Source organism: Eptatretus burgeri, chromosome 18 (genome assembly GCF_056783735.1).
Source record: "Eptatretus burgeri isolate ZD-2024b chromosome 18, Ebu_testis_v1, whole genome shotgun sequence".
NCBI lineage: Eukaryota > Metazoa > Chordata > Myxini > Myxiniformes > Myxinidae > Eptatretus > Eptatretus burgeri.
The window spans coordinates 24,698,501-24,714,041 of NC_140978.1; the positions used below are offsets into that span (position 1 = coordinate 24,698,501).

The 15,541-nt window shown below is 43.7% G+C and overlaps 1 protein-coding gene across 2 annotated transcripts in view; it reads right to left on the reverse strand.

The window, feature by feature from the left end:
• The window catches only part of LOC147008748 (semaphorin-3A-like), a 70,611-nt gene that overhangs the window by 7,234 nt on the left and 47,836 nt on the right, over window positions 1-15,541 (reverse strand). The window contains exons 4-9 of one of the 2 annotated variants that reach the window (XM_085863593.1): window positions 11,912-11,974; window positions 10,810-10,935; window positions 6,190-6,283; window positions 5,846-5,965; window positions 3,113-3,252; window positions 2,794-2,908 (exon numbers count right to left, since the gene is read on the reverse strand). In XM_085863593.1, coding sequence (XP_085719719.1) covers window positions 2,794-2,908; window positions 3,113-3,252; window positions 5,846-5,965; window positions 6,190-6,283; window positions 10,810-10,935; window positions 11,912-11,974 — 658 coding nt within the window. The remainder of the gene's footprint in view (window positions 1-2,793; window positions 2,909-3,112; window positions 3,253-5,845; window positions 5,966-6,189; window positions 6,284-10,809; window positions 10,936-11,911; window positions 11,975-15,541) is intronic. The other variant, XM_085863594.1, reaches the window with a different exon arrangement.

Sequence of the window (15,541 nt, forward strand, 5' to 3'; positions counted from 1 at the left end):
TCAGGAATAGAGAAGAAGAGTAGGAATAAAGTTAGAGATATAATCAGACCTCACTATGAGATCCACACAACACACTGTCTCGTTTGTCCCATTAGACAAGAAGGAAGGGTCTAACTGTACATGTATTAATGAAATAACTGTCTGGGGACCACTGTATGATGGATTCCATTGTTTTGGAGGGATGCGGTTCCCATAACCACAACAATATATATATATATATATATATATATATATATATATATATATATATATATATATATATATATATATATATATATATATATATATATATATATATATATATATCTTCTTCTTCTTCTTCCGGCTGCTCCCATTCGGGATTGCCACAGCGGATCATCCGTATGATCCGCATAGTGATTTGGCACATGTTTTACGCCGGATGCCCTTCCTGACGCAACCATGGTCGCCTCTTACGACACAGGGATATGGTACACCTATTTTAACCGTGGTATACACCAGCCCAGTATACTGGTACTCATTTCGCTGACCTCGGAAGGATGACAGGCTGAGTCAACCCCCTGGTGTGTTAATTCAGTGGCCCAACGGGGTTTGAACTCAGGACCTTTTGGATCCCAAGCCGCTGCCCTAACCACTGCGCCAACACCAGGCTAATATATATATATATATATATATATATATATATATATATATATATATATATATATATATATATATATATATATATATATATATATATATATATATATATATATATATATATATATATATATATATATATATATATATATATATATATATATATATATATATATGTATGTATATGTGTGTATCAATGGCACTCAACATACAGTGATCCCAAGGCAGTTATCTCATTAGTCTTCGTGCAGTCAGACATTCCCCTCATGTCTCATGGGTTGACGGGAGGAAGTGCGTTGCGTGGGTCTCATTACGAAGTTTAATTATATCTCTATCTGCCATTCAATCCTGATTTTCATACCAACCCTTTCCTTTTACCAATGATACAAATCGAAGCAGGCATCGCACCCAGGCAGCCACCCTTTGAGAGACTCTCCACCAACACTGTGTAGGACGCGTATGGCACGCCCTTTCATTCGAATCTGCGTGCCGATTTCGATGCATCGATGCAATTTGCCACCAAACGAGCATGCTGTATGGCCCAGGCCACTCGGACCATGTGGTGCGGGGACCGGCCAAACACATTAACAGCACCAGCTGCAGCTCACTGGGGGTGCCCCGAACGGGCATGCAGGACCGACACAAGCCTCGTCCAGTTGCCAGAACACGGCCCGGGAGTTCAGTGAAAGGCTCCAGGCCGCGTCGCGCTGGATGTGTGAATTAGGCCGCTTCCGGCCCCAGGAGCCTGGCAGGGCGGGGCCAGGGTCCAATGGAAGGGCACAATTCAGATGACAGCGCGTCGCTTCGGTTCGTCACACTACCCTTCGCCCAGGGCTTATAAAAGGCAGATTGTGAAGCAGTCCGCCCTCTCTCTCCTCCCTCTCACCTGCCTGCCTCACACTGTCTCCACCTGTTTGACGTGCCCACTTCTTCGCCTCTCTGCTCCGCCCTCTCTTCATTGCACCTCGTTGTCTGCCTGTGGCTGCATCTGCACTCGGGGTTGGTGTGCGACAGACGCTCTTCTGGACCAGTGCGGAGCGCACGTTTCCACGAGCCCCGGGAAAGTGATCAAGCAAGAGATAACGCGCCGACTCTTAAGGTGGGATCGCTCAAGTGGAGCGTTCCCCAAAAACACTGGGTTGCGTGGTCAGCCGACCGTGCCAGGTATTGAGAGGCCGTTAGTTGTCATCTGCTTTCCTTCCTTCTGGCTAACGAATCTTCATCAAGTCTGTGTGTGTGTGTGTGTGTGTGTGTGTGTGTGTGTGTGTGTGTGTGTGTGTGTGTGTGTGTGTGTGTGTGTGTGTGTGTGTGTGTGTGTGTGTGTGTGTGTGTGTGTGTGTGTGTGTGTGTGTGTGTGTGTGTGTGTGAGAGATGGTGCTTGTCGTAGCTTAAATTAAGATTGTCGAAGATATAACGGGGTACGTCTGCTTTGTGTCTGCTTTTGTAAATTACTTGCCTTTTGTTGCACCCCACAAATTCCTTGCTATCCCTGCTGTACATACCAATAAACCCCATTTAGTGTACCACATACCATTTCCTCGCTAATTGTAAATATATGCTTTGTATATAAATGTTCCCAGCTCGTTTTCATCTTTTCCTTCATTGATCCAGTATGGTTCGTATCCTAGCCTAGCCGGGACGTTATCCCCCAACGATCTGTTTCCTAGCCGGTACGTCCTTGGCAGTTACGCTCGACTGCATCTGATCCGATAAGGTGATCCGGTTTGAACAAGACATACCAAATGCGTGTCCCCCGGTAATTACATCACGTGATCATTTTAGGTAACCGGTTTCAATTACATGGAGGACCTTAAGTCATGTGGTTGAGTTGTTGGCGTTCACGGTCAATTAGCGATCCGCCACTTCAATGAGTTATCCGTGTGCGATGGCCTGCGATTCTGGAGAGTCTGGTGGGAAACCGAGATAGCTTCCCCCTCTCCCCCCTCCTTGTCTTCTCGCCCCAACCCCGGGTCCGCAACAATATATATATATACACACACATATACCACTAACACATCGCCAGGGAGGCCTATTTCGACTACATACATACACACCATCAGATAGCTGCATCATAATAAAATAATCACATTAAAAATTAGCAAATACATTTTTTTGGTGTTAAAACAGCCAAGTAGTGGAGCTGTGCTGTTGGAATTGTAGAATTGATTTGCTCACGTAGCTCGTCGAAGCGAGTGTCAAGGCCATCAACGCCTGGCTGCGAGCACACGAGATGCGCTTTCAGGAAGGTGGACCACCGGTTCACTAAAACACGCTCACCCCCCTGATCATTCTGGAGGTGTGATATTCAGGTCGTACAGCATGATGGGTCATATAAATTGCTAGCTCATCATCATATACTTTAGCATATGCTATATGATCTGTGCTCTCAACAGTACTTTATCATGTATTATAAGTTACTTCAGAGATTAAAATGTTTGTGAAACCATTGTGGTGGATTATGTTAAAATATCATTGTATTGATCGTCATAATTACTCGACAGAGCTGTGCCACTCGTGAATACGTTGCTTTGGCTCCAGATTCTCCCTCCAGTGCAGTTTCACGAAAGAAAAAGTAGAGCTTGCCATCATCATCCTGTCCCTGTCCAAGCTGGAATGCGGCCACGAACTTCGGTTCTTAAACCAGTGGTGGAAAGAGGAGGAAAGTGGGGGAGGGGAAGTATTGAAAAAAGGTCATTCATACACATTGCATATGTATATATATATATATATATATATATATATATATATATATATATATATATATATATATATATATATATATATATATATATATATATATATATATATATATATATATATATATATAACTCTAGTATTGCACATTCAGAGAGAATGAGTCATAAATCACTGTGTAACAATGTCAACCTTGTTCAACAATGTCAAATATGGTTGAATTTTGGACACCCCCACCCCTTCCCTCCCCCACATATGCTCCATTCAGGGCCGGCGTAAGCCAATCAGGGACCCAGGGCAAAGATGAACACGGGGCTCCACCCCCCTGCAAAAAATTAGCACAAAAGACCATGCATTATTTCCATCTATTTTAAAATGCCACCAGAAACATCATACAATGACATGACATAACGAGAATGGCACTCGGTCGAGCACATACCTCCACTGATAGGCAAGATCTGAATCCGGGCCTGAACCAAAATCTAATGGCTTGTTCTTGTCGCCTAACCAACTCATCCGCCTGCTTTTGTCATCACCATTGAGAGATGGAGTCAAAATTGATATATAGCATCATATCTCAAAAAGCTATGTATGGGTTAAGAATCACCTAGAAATAAAAAAAATCAAGTATCCGGATCCGGATCTTTCCCAAAATCGAATAAATTCATCCTTGTCGCACACCCAACCTGTCCACAAAGTTTCATCCGAATCCGTCCGTAACTTTTTGCGATACCGTGTTATATATCATTCTCAGCCTGATCACTCAATGGTGAAGAATCACTTTTAAAATTCTCAGATCCGGATCCAGATCTTCACCAAAACCTAATAAATTCTTCCTTCTCACAAACCCAACCCATCCACAAAATTTCGTCTGAATCTGTCCATAACTTTTTGAGATATCCTGTTTACAGACAAACAGACAGACAGTGGTGAAAACATAACCACCATTCAACCTTCGGTGGCGGCGGGAATGAGAACGCTTTTTTTGAGAACGTAAAATCATGGTGACTCTGTGTCTGTGTCAAAGCAGACCATCCTTGCTTTAGCTGCGGCAAAGTCATCAATTAATTTGGCGAAGTCCAACTTGCGACGCAACTCGCGCTCCATTGAAATATCAGCCAGTTCGTTCAGACGATCTTGAGAAATCATGGATCGCAAGTAGTTTTTCATCACTTTCAAACGAGCTCTGTCCCCCACAATCACTGATTTTGATTCCCGAGTTCTCGAGGTGCCTTGAAAAAGTATCACAAAGCGCCTCGCCGGTTGTGGCCTCGACTGGGAGGAATTCCAGTGAAGCGCCCTGACACAGAGGCATCAGCGGATGGCTCACAATTCACAATGCACAGGATAATTGAAATCTGTTCTGTGTGACTGGTGTCAGTAGGACAGTCCACAATGACATCATAACATTTTGCGCTATTAACCCTTTCGGTAGCAGCATGAAGAACATGCTTTCTTGCCCGAACGATCAATTTGTTCTGTCTGTCTTTGCTGAGGTGGTGATCTATTATATTTCTTGTCTCTCAATTCTCCTCAGATGCTCACTCATCACAGGGTGAAATTTGCCGAGCAGCTCCGTCTGACCAAGGAAATCCCCGTCGCAGGGATCACGTTGTTTATCTTACGCCCCACGAAAGGTCAGATTACGTTCAGCTAAATGACACACTATGCTCAAGATTCTCATTAGTACTGACCTCCAGTTATTGCACGCCATGTCACATAGCTCCATATTGATGCCGTCTCCAGTTTTCTTCACTGCTAATTCCTGCCTTCAGAGTGCGCCACGCATCCGTGTTAAGCATATGTGCTTGTGAGTGTTCATGTCCTTTAAGGGTAATGGAAATCCGTTTACAAGCGTTGAAACCAGTTTTTTTGAAAGAGATTGATCGCATTTGCCGAATAACTTGCAACAAAGGCAAAAAAAATCTAGTCCTCTGATCTTGAATACACCAGCCATGATCGGAGAACTTTTTCTCCATTTTTAAGCATGATGGAGTAGCTCTGCTTGCGAAATCTACGAGGAACCGTATCTTTATTTTGGGGAAACACAATGTCTATGAACTGTTTTGGACCTCTTTTGACTAATTCATCTCTGTAGTCATTTGACATTCTATCCGGCCATAATGCTGAGTTGCCAGATATTTGTAACACCAAAGGCTGTGACGGTGTTAGCTCACCTAGCGGGTCGCTGTCACCCTCCCTGTCGGGCTCTGCCAGCTCATCTCGCTGTGTGCTTGTGTCATACTTTCCGTAAGGCTCTGATGCCGGCTCGTCTGGTGAGACCGCCGGAGATGAACTCCCAGGACGCCGAGCGGACGTGTTCTGTGCATGCGTGGCGAATCCGCAGGCAGTTTGGTTGTGTTTTAACACAATTTGACGGCATGACTGTACCCTCATACTTCCGCCACGCAGGTCTCACACAAGCTGATATACCATATGAGATCGACAATATTATCAAAGATCTCATAGCAAATCATACAGTTTAGATATCGATGAGGAAGGGAAGGCCTAAACGCGATTATATGGGACGTACCGTTAAGCCAGAATGAGTTGTGTGGTTCGGTGCGCAGTGGTGGCTTTGTCCCCAAATTTCTGACAATGGCATAGTCCAGGCCCATAAAACCTGCTGCTGTACCAACGAAGAGCTCTTCATCTGTGGGAGGCGTATGTTATGGATTCAAATTGAAACGGGTTGATAAATTAGTTGCAGTTGATGTGGGAAAAAATAACAGAAAGGGAAAGAAAAAGACTGAACATTAAACAATTCATTCTGCTTGCAATAGTATCATTTCAAAGTGTAAATGAGGAATAAAAAGCATGTCGTTACATCCACAAAGTTGTAAACGGGGTTTATCTATCTCACTCTCACTCTCTCACCTACAATGGCCGATGCTACTGGAGTTTGAGGATCAAAAGGACTTTTCCAAGATCCACTTTCCACAAGCTGTGGATCCATCTTGAAAATTGGCTTCTGCAATTTAAGAGAGACAAGTCTGGAGACGGCGATGGTTCAGGAGCAATGTACACGGTTCGCCTTTTTTATTTTTTGACCTTCGAGGGGACGCCACGGGGAAACTGGCGGGAATCGGGAAAAACGTAGATGATGAAAGTTGTAGTACTCGAAGAGCACTACTTGCATACCAACTTTCATTCGAAAACCCTAGGAGCTCGATGCCCAATTTATTGATTTTTTTGACATTTTCGAAGTTCCCGACCTTGTGACCTTGACCTTGGGACGAAAATGAAAAGTCGAGCTCCGTGGGGCTATGTAGGTGCCATTGGGCTAACCAAATACCGAAACTCCTGCCAGATTCGACAAACCCCCTCGGAGAAGATGTAACTTGAAATCGGCTACCCCCTAAAAACACATGTTTTTTGGGCGTAGCTCCGCCCATAATGGGCGCACCACGCCCATTCTCCGGAAAACACAACTAGATCATCATATAAACCTCCCACCCAAATTTTATCAAGATCCAATCAAAACCCACGGAGCTATGCTCGGGACAGACAGACAGATAGACACACACCCATAACGAATCTAATGGTCACTTACTAACTCGTGAACGAAAAGTTTTGATGCATCGTATTATTTTTTGGATAAATCCTTACCACAATTCACGGACCGGTGTTTGTGTGTTTGGTTGGTTGTTTGTTACTTACGAAATCTAAAGATTTCGTAAGTATATTGATGACTTCCGTCCTCTGTTTGTGTGTTTGTTTGTTTGTGTGTGTGTTTGTTTGTTTGTAGGCACGATAACTCGAGAACGGAAGAAGCTACCAATGTCAAATTACACCACATGATTCAGGAGGGTGATGGGTAGCGCTGATTAGATTTTGGTCAAAATCGGTCAAAGGTCAAGATCAAACATTCGATTTTTGATGGTTTGGTACAGAATCATCGTAGAAACTTCTGGTTTGCGTCGCTACCTTCTCAAGAGAGCTTTTATTAGACAAGGTCAGAGGTCAAGTTGACGATTTTGTAAGTACCAGTCTATGACTGCTTGTTTGTTTGTTTGTCACGCGACTCCTCCTTCAGTTGTGGGCCGATTACATCCCGACTTGCTACACACGATCAGCATGACCCCAATTAATGTATGGGAGTGTTTTTAATCATTGCCAGTGGTCTTGTGGAGTTGGGAGTGGGGGGGGGGGAGGCGATGGGGTGACACAAATTTTCGATGTAAATCGTGTAGCGCCGCCTCCAGGTGGGAAGGATACTATAAATCTCCACCATTTACGGTGCAATAATTGCACTTTTCACGGAAAATTATTTACGGAAATTCACGGAAAATTATTTTCCTTTCCCCACATTTTCCAGTGCTGTAAGGTGATTTCAATTCTAAGCAGTTTTCGCTTCATGCACATAACCCAGGTTTTTTTTTTGGCATATACAGAGCTGTCAGTTGCCTATGCACCACCCAAATAAAGGTATGTATCAGAAGAACACGTTGCAGGCTTGGAACAAGATCGCCCATCGGGTCGGTACTCTGCTAGTCTTGTCAAATGCTTAGTGGTTGAGCATCAGCTTTGACTCTAGTGTAGACCGGGAGCCCGGCGCCCTGAGCTCAAACAAACGAGGTACTAATATCTGAGCACAGGGGCATGAATGGAGTATCAAAAGACATATAGAAAGTTATTTCTGCCGGGTACCACCCTCTGCATAAGGACCCTGGTGACCCTCCAAAGGGGTCCTTAAAATTGGCTAGATCAAACATTGGAAGTACCAGTTGGTATCACTTCCATATGATACATATGACCAACCTTAAAACAAAACCACATGTGACAGACATGCCTATGACTGCAAAAGGCCCCCCAGAAGCCCCAACAAGGGCCCCCCAAAAAGGGGCTAGTTCAAACATTGGAGGTATTAGATAAAACCAGGTTTAAATTCATATATATCCCACAGAGTGTAAAATGTCCATTACCAGACAAATTGTCTGCTGCATTGGCCCTACCAGAACCCCCAAAAGTGAGCTCTAAAAAGGGCAAAACATTACAGTAGACCAAAAATACACAATTGGCATAATTTGCACATTATGCCGGCACACCATTACCCTAGGAAACATTTATGTTTAACAATTTAACAAAAGAACTACAAAATACTAATAAGCCTACTGGTATCACACTATGAACCAGTAAACTCGGAAAAACTACAGGCTCATATTGTACTGAAACACTCGGAAATATACGAATCTTGACATAAATAGTTCTAATGTTTCCTAACTTCTCCGAACAGGAGATGTTATATTAGGAGAAGTCAGGGAACATTAGAACTTTTATTACTTCCAAAGATTTCCGAGTTCGGAGACGTTAGGAGAAGTGAGGAAACATTAGAACTATTTATGTCAAGATTCGTATATTTCCGAGTGTTTCAGTACAATATGAGCCTGTAGTTTTTCCGAGTTTACTGGTTCATAGTGTGATACCAGTAGGCTTATTAGTATTTTGTAGTTCTTTTGTTAAATTGTTAAACATAAATGTTTCCTATGGTAATGGTGTGCCGGCATAATGTGCAAAATTATGCCAATTGTGTATCTTTGGTCCACTGTAATGTTTTGCCCTTTTTAGAGCTCACTTTTGGGGGTTCTGGTAGGGCCAATGCAGCAGACAATTTGTCTGGTAATGGACATTTTACACTCTGTGGGATGTATATATGATTTTAAAACTGGTTTTATCTCGTACCTCCAATGTTTGAGCGAGCCCCTGTTTTGGGGCCCTTGTTGGGGCTTCTGGGGGGGGCTTTTGCAGTCGTAGGCATGTCTGTCACATGTGGTTTTGTTGTAAGGTTGGTCATATGCATCATATGGAAGTGATACCAACTGGTACATCCAATGTTTGATCTAGCCAATTTTAAGGACCCCTTTGGAGGGTCACCAGGGTCCTTATACAGAGGGTGGTACCCGGCAGAAATAACTTTCTATATGTCTTTTGATACTCCATTCATGCCCCTGTGCTCAGATATTAGTACCTCATTCGTTTGAGCTCAGGGCCCCGGGCTCCCGGTCTAGTAGGTCAGTGGTTCAATTCCAATGGTGGTTGGGTCATACCAATGACTTTAACAACTAAAGACTTCATAGAACACGATACCCCACGCAATGTTCCTTCAATTTTAATAAAATAATCATTTTAATGATCGTTTTTTAAAATCTCAAAGTTTTGTGCGATTGAAGTCGTCCAGAAACATCCCGAACAGCACTCTTATACACCACCCCATTGAATATTTATTTAAAATGAAGTACCACAAAGCTGGAGTTTCTTGGAGATATGACAGACGATTTGTGTACTACAGTCTTCAAGTATATCATTCAATTTAAATGAAATAAAGATTGTAAAAGTTGTGTAAATAAATTAATTCTGTCCAAGGACTGAGGACTGAGGTGTGGTCAGTTACCAAGCAGCAAGCTTGCACTTTTCAAGCCAGCCGTCCCTTATCAACAGTCTCGAATGGAGTGCTTGTTAGAGTGCTTAAGCCACTTGGCAAGCACCGTCCACAAAACTTGATAACTGAACACACCTTGGCAAAAGGCAGGATATCCTATGGTTGGGCAGGGGGGTGGTGATGGAGGGTGGGGAGAGATTTATCCTTAACTGCCCTGCTGTGCGCGGAGAATAATGCAGCATCACAAGATGGCATTGCCGATACCCAAAGTGCCCCAGGAAGTTATATCACTTTCTGCAAGGTCAATCACAAAACACCCAATTGCCAAACTTTTAATCTTCTTTCTTTATTCCTTTGCCGCCCTGGTTAAGCCATAAAACCCAGTTTTCATCAATTTTACTGGAGATTAGGGAAGTGAATTCCAGCAAAAATAAGAAAACGAAACAAGGAGACAAAATCAAAAAGAAGTACAACCAAGAAAACAAACAAGTCATTTGGTGAAGCATCCCAGAACACTACATTCTTGAAATAGAGACATAAAGCCAGGCTATCCCTTCCACATTTTGTTTCTAGCCATTAAATATCGCAAAGTGACTTTTGAAAAAGGCAAGCCAATGTATAATGGTATGCTGACTATATTCCCTCATTGTAGTTCACTGTGTAGTCTCATATTGTAGTCTTGTAGTCTCATATTCACAATTTTAATGATATGAGCTATATAACGATGTATTATGTATGCACATAAGCAGGAGGCATGTTTTGCTTCATGCATGTAAGGTGGGGGGTTTTTCTTTTCTGGGAGCGATCAAGGCAGCGGTCTGGCCAAATCACCGTCCATAACTTTTTGAGATATCCTGGTCACAAACAGCCAGGTGAAACAACCTCCTTCCACCTTTGGTGGCGTTGTTAATAAAATGGTTCATGATGCTGGCTGCAAATGGTTCACAAAGAACAAGTTCTTGGCACTTCATTAGCTTCCTTATTCCCACATGAAATTTGGATGTTACAGACCAGGCTAGCATTCGGTTTTGTAGTTTAGGTTTGTTTACTTCACTGTTAACATGGCCATGAACCACCTAATGTCCCAATGGAAACAGTTGTATGAGACTAGCAAGCACCTTTATGTGGGAACGAGGTCCGATATCTACGTAGGTGCAGATAGGATGGAACGCCCCAGTTGCACAGGTATACAGGTGACTCTGGTTATAGTGGTGCAGAATTTTCACCTGGTTACTGCACTCTGTCTGGGGGTGACAAGGGGTGTGGAGGTGCAGACAAGGTGGAAACCTCAGTGATGTAAGTATAGAGGTGACAAATGTCTAATTCTTCCTTGCATTATGACTTGATCCTCACACCATGTTATTTCAACCTGATACACTGGGTGGTAATCAAATGTGAATCTATTTCAATTGTCTTCATCAATGGAAATCAAGGTATCCTGAACAGTTACAGCAAACAGGAAAATAAATTAAGAAAAATAAACTTTAGACAAATACAACATGGCCAACATTAAACATTGATACTCAAGTATTTTGCCTGGTACCTTGGCCAAATTCTCAAATTTCCTGCACACATCAAGCAAAGAGTTGAGAAACTGGCTTTGGTAAGACACTGGCTGGTCTAATCACCATGCTGGACCCAGTGGTAAGTCTCCATTGATGCATCACGTCAGATGAATGTGACACTTTAAGATGAATGCTAATGAATGCCAAGGTGGGGGGCTGACAGGTTAGCTGAGAGGTACACACACTCATCTTTAAGCTGTCTAGCTTGTGTTCGAATCCCGACCAAGCTATAAACTGTCATCCCACTGTTTTACAGGCAGGGTAATTCATCAATGTGTGTACCATCCCTTGGATGTATGATAAATGGGTGTCCCGTCTGCCGGCATTCATTAATGGATATTAAAGATCCCACTGTGTCCTTCATAAAGAGTAGGTGAGCTATCACTGGCACAATGACCAAATTACAAATTCCTGCCCTAACCCACAAAGGGCATAGCATCGGCTGCGCAGTGCACCCTCAGCCAATGATGCTACCCCTGCAGCCTTGTGCTGCCTATGAACGAAGATGAAGAAGAATGCTCGGGCAGAATAACATCCGTACTTGGCTGCACTGGTGAAATATTGGCCGCTCTAAAGCTTTAACCTTGAACACGTGATGGTGTGTGTAGACCTGGACACCGAGCAAAAGCTCGAACAGGATTCCAGGAAACACTACCTGGGCAGCCTTTCCTGCTGCATGGCAGTACTCCTTCCATTCTGTGGCTGCTGGCCAAAAGATCTGCAGTGTGGAGAGAAAGCAAGGTCGTCACAATACATTTGGGAACGGATGAAGGTCATTTATCGCTCGCTGAAAATTTTTCATCCACCATACAAATCTTCAAAATCAAAACTGGAAAATGGCTTTATGATAATCATGGGTGCTTCAACAGTCTGCTCTCTGCTATCACCTCACGGGTGGATGAATATGTAATGGCACTAAAGCTACATGCGGTAATAGGCAGAAAGGGTCATCGGTGATGACTCTTTCTGCTCAAGGTCGTGCTGCTCTTCTGAACTTGGAAAATGGGAAAGGTGTCGCAAAGTGATGCATCAGGTAAATATGAAGGGTCATTAAAATGTGTGCAAACAAACATGTGCACAACAAGTTTGTCGAAGGAAACATTTTTACTTCAAATTTACCTGATGTGTCACACTGTGACCTTTTTTTTTACCTGTTTTCTGAGCTAAACCCACGTACACCCATTCTATCCATCTTATTGCTTACTCTGGGGTGGAAGATGACAACCTTCCCATGGTCCACCCTGTTATTAACTAATATCATCACATCGACAAATGCAGCACAACGATCTTACAAACGGCCATCTTCAGGGCCGATCATCTTGCGGTATAGGAAAAACTCTTCGCGTCTTCCAATTAAATGTGGAAGGTATGTCACGAGCGAAATATGACTACATATCAAGAACTGCTGAAGACCTTGATGCTGATATTCTTGTTCTTCAAGAGACATGCATGAGGATGACTCCAATGCCTCAAAGCTCCAGATCTATAGTTTCAAACTTATTGTAGCCGTGCACCATGCGAAGTATAGCATTGCAACCTATTTATGACACAACCCGACTGACTTTTATATCCTTAAATAATTGAGTGCCAATAATGTCTTCATAACTACTGTGAAAGGTGGGGACACAGCAATCACCAACGTGTACAAACCACCTCAGGGAGAGTGGCCCCTTCCAGCACTACCCATTACTGCTCATCCTGTAGTTCATGCTGGTGATTTCAACAGCTATCACTCCTCATAGGGATATACTTCAGATGACGAGGCAGGTGAACAACTTGTGGCTTGGGTTTCAGCCGGTGATATCTCCTGCACGATGCCAAGCAACCAGGTACTTTCGATTCACGTAGATGGAGGAAAGACGACAATCCAGACCTCTGTTTTGTCACCAGGGATGGTAATGGACATCCTCTTTACCCATCTCATAAGATCCTTCCACACTTTCCACACAGCCAACACCAACCAGCATTAATCCATATTGGAAGAGAGGTTCCCTTGACTACATCCAAATCTAAGGCCCACTGGAATTTTCAGAAAGCCAACTAGGAGGTTTTCATAACAGAAGTTGAGGAGCAGATCACCAACCTCAACCCTGTCCTGAAGAGTTATAGCAGTTTCTGCAGGATCCTGATAGATGCAGCCAATAACAACATCCCACATGGTTTTTGAAAATGCTACAAGCCTTGTAAGTTGCCACAAACTGACCAACTCCTCCAACAGCATGAAGGTTCTGGGGATCCAGATGTTGCATCTGGGCTCTTGGAATCTCTGGACATGGCCAGATGACATAGATGGTAGGAGACTGTTGAGGAGCTTGATTTCACTCATTCAAGTAGAAAGGCGTGTAACCTACTAAGGCATCTGGGAGCTGCTTCACCTGCTCAACAGCAACCCCCCAAAATATCGGCTGATGCTATTGCTTCCAGGCTGCTCCTCAACTCTAAAGTTGCCTCAACTGAGGAGGTTCGCCATGAAGTCCATAAGGAACTCTCCAAGTCCATTTCATCACCTCATCCTTCATCTCTGCTTTCTTCCTTCTACACCAGGGCTGACATTAGCACTGGCCTTTCCTCCACCAAAGCAAGGAAAGCAGCAGTAATTGATGGCATCTATTCTGAATTCTTGAAGAACTGAGAACCTCATGGACGTGATTGGTTGGCTTCTCTTTTCACTAACATCCATGCAACTGGAGTCGTACCATAATCTTGGGGAGAGGATAAGGTCATTGCCATCCTTAAACCAGGGAAACCTGCTGCTGACCCATATTGCTATCTGCCAAAATGTCTGCTATGTATGACATACAAGGTGTTTGAGCGTGTCCGTCTGGTCAGGCTCTCTCCACTGGGAAAGCCCAACCTACCCAAGAACAAGCTGGTAGGAGTTGTGTTGATTAAGTACTTACACTTACCACCCACATTGAGGCTGGCTATCAAAGCACACTCAAAATAGGTGTTGCACTAATTGACCTTTCATCACCATATGATACGCTATGGTGACATGGTCTTCTGTTGAAAGCTGCCAAACTTTCCAGTGTCAAGTCACAATGCATGTCTTTTCTTCTCTGATTAGCAATCAAAGATATAGGGTTTCACTTGGAGAGCAAACAAGCTCCAAAAGGACTCTCAATGATGGTCTTCCCCCAGGGTCTCTTTTAGCTCCAATCCTCTTCAATATATGTGTGAGCGACATGCATTGTACCACCTCCAGAAAGTTTGCCTCTGCAGATGATCTTGCCCTTGATACCCAAGCAATCAACCCTGAATATCTCAGCAGTATCCTGTCCCAGTACTTAAAGGTGATGGGGCAATACTTCATTTACTGGCACCTCTGCCTAAACCCAACTAAGACCCCAGTTACCGTTTTCCATTGAAGCAACCGACTGGCTAACAACAAACTTCAGGTTTCCTTTTGTGACAAACCAGTCAAGAACAAACCGTTCCCAAAGTCCCTTGAGTCGCCCTTGATCATAGTCTCACGTTCCATGAACACCTAAAATGGATAACAGAAAAGATCAAGACCAAGGCAAATATCATCTGGAAACTCGTGGACACCAGCTGGGGCTCAAGTGCATGCACTCTTCGCACTGCTAGCCTTACTCTTGTGTACTCTGCAGTGAAATATTGTTCTCCTGTTTGGGCAGAGTGAAGCCACACAAAACACTTGGACACTTTCCTGAAAATACTGATGTCGATAATCAGCGGTACACTGAAATCAACATCCGTGCAGTGGCTCCAAGTCCTGTCTAACATGCCACCCCTTGATGTGTGCCGGAAGGCAAGAATGCTGAGAGAGTTTAACTCCATCAACGCCAACCCAGAGCTTCCAATCCATGAAGACCTTCAGAATCTACCAAATATGCGACTCAAGTCACGCAAACCATTCTGGAGCTTTGCAAATATTTGGAGTGATGCGTGGTTTAACACAAAGGACAAGTGGTGCAATCTCTGGACAGACAACAACATTGCTAACAAAGAACTGCTGAGCGATCCGACAGAAGAACCTCCAGGTTTCGACCCCCCCCCTCCCCCCCCCCCCCTGGAAATAGTGCTCTGCACTCAACAGGATCCATACTCTTCATGCAAGGATATCACACCACCTCTACAAATGGAATTTCAAAGACAGCCCAGCATGTGACTGTGGTCACCCATATCCGACTATTCATCACATAATCAATGTGTGTCACCTACGGTAATTCACCTAACAGACAGTGCTGTTACTTGGCTGTCCAACTTAGACTTGTAGCTGTGAGCTGTAATTTGTCATGTGCAAGAGAGAGATTGCTCACTC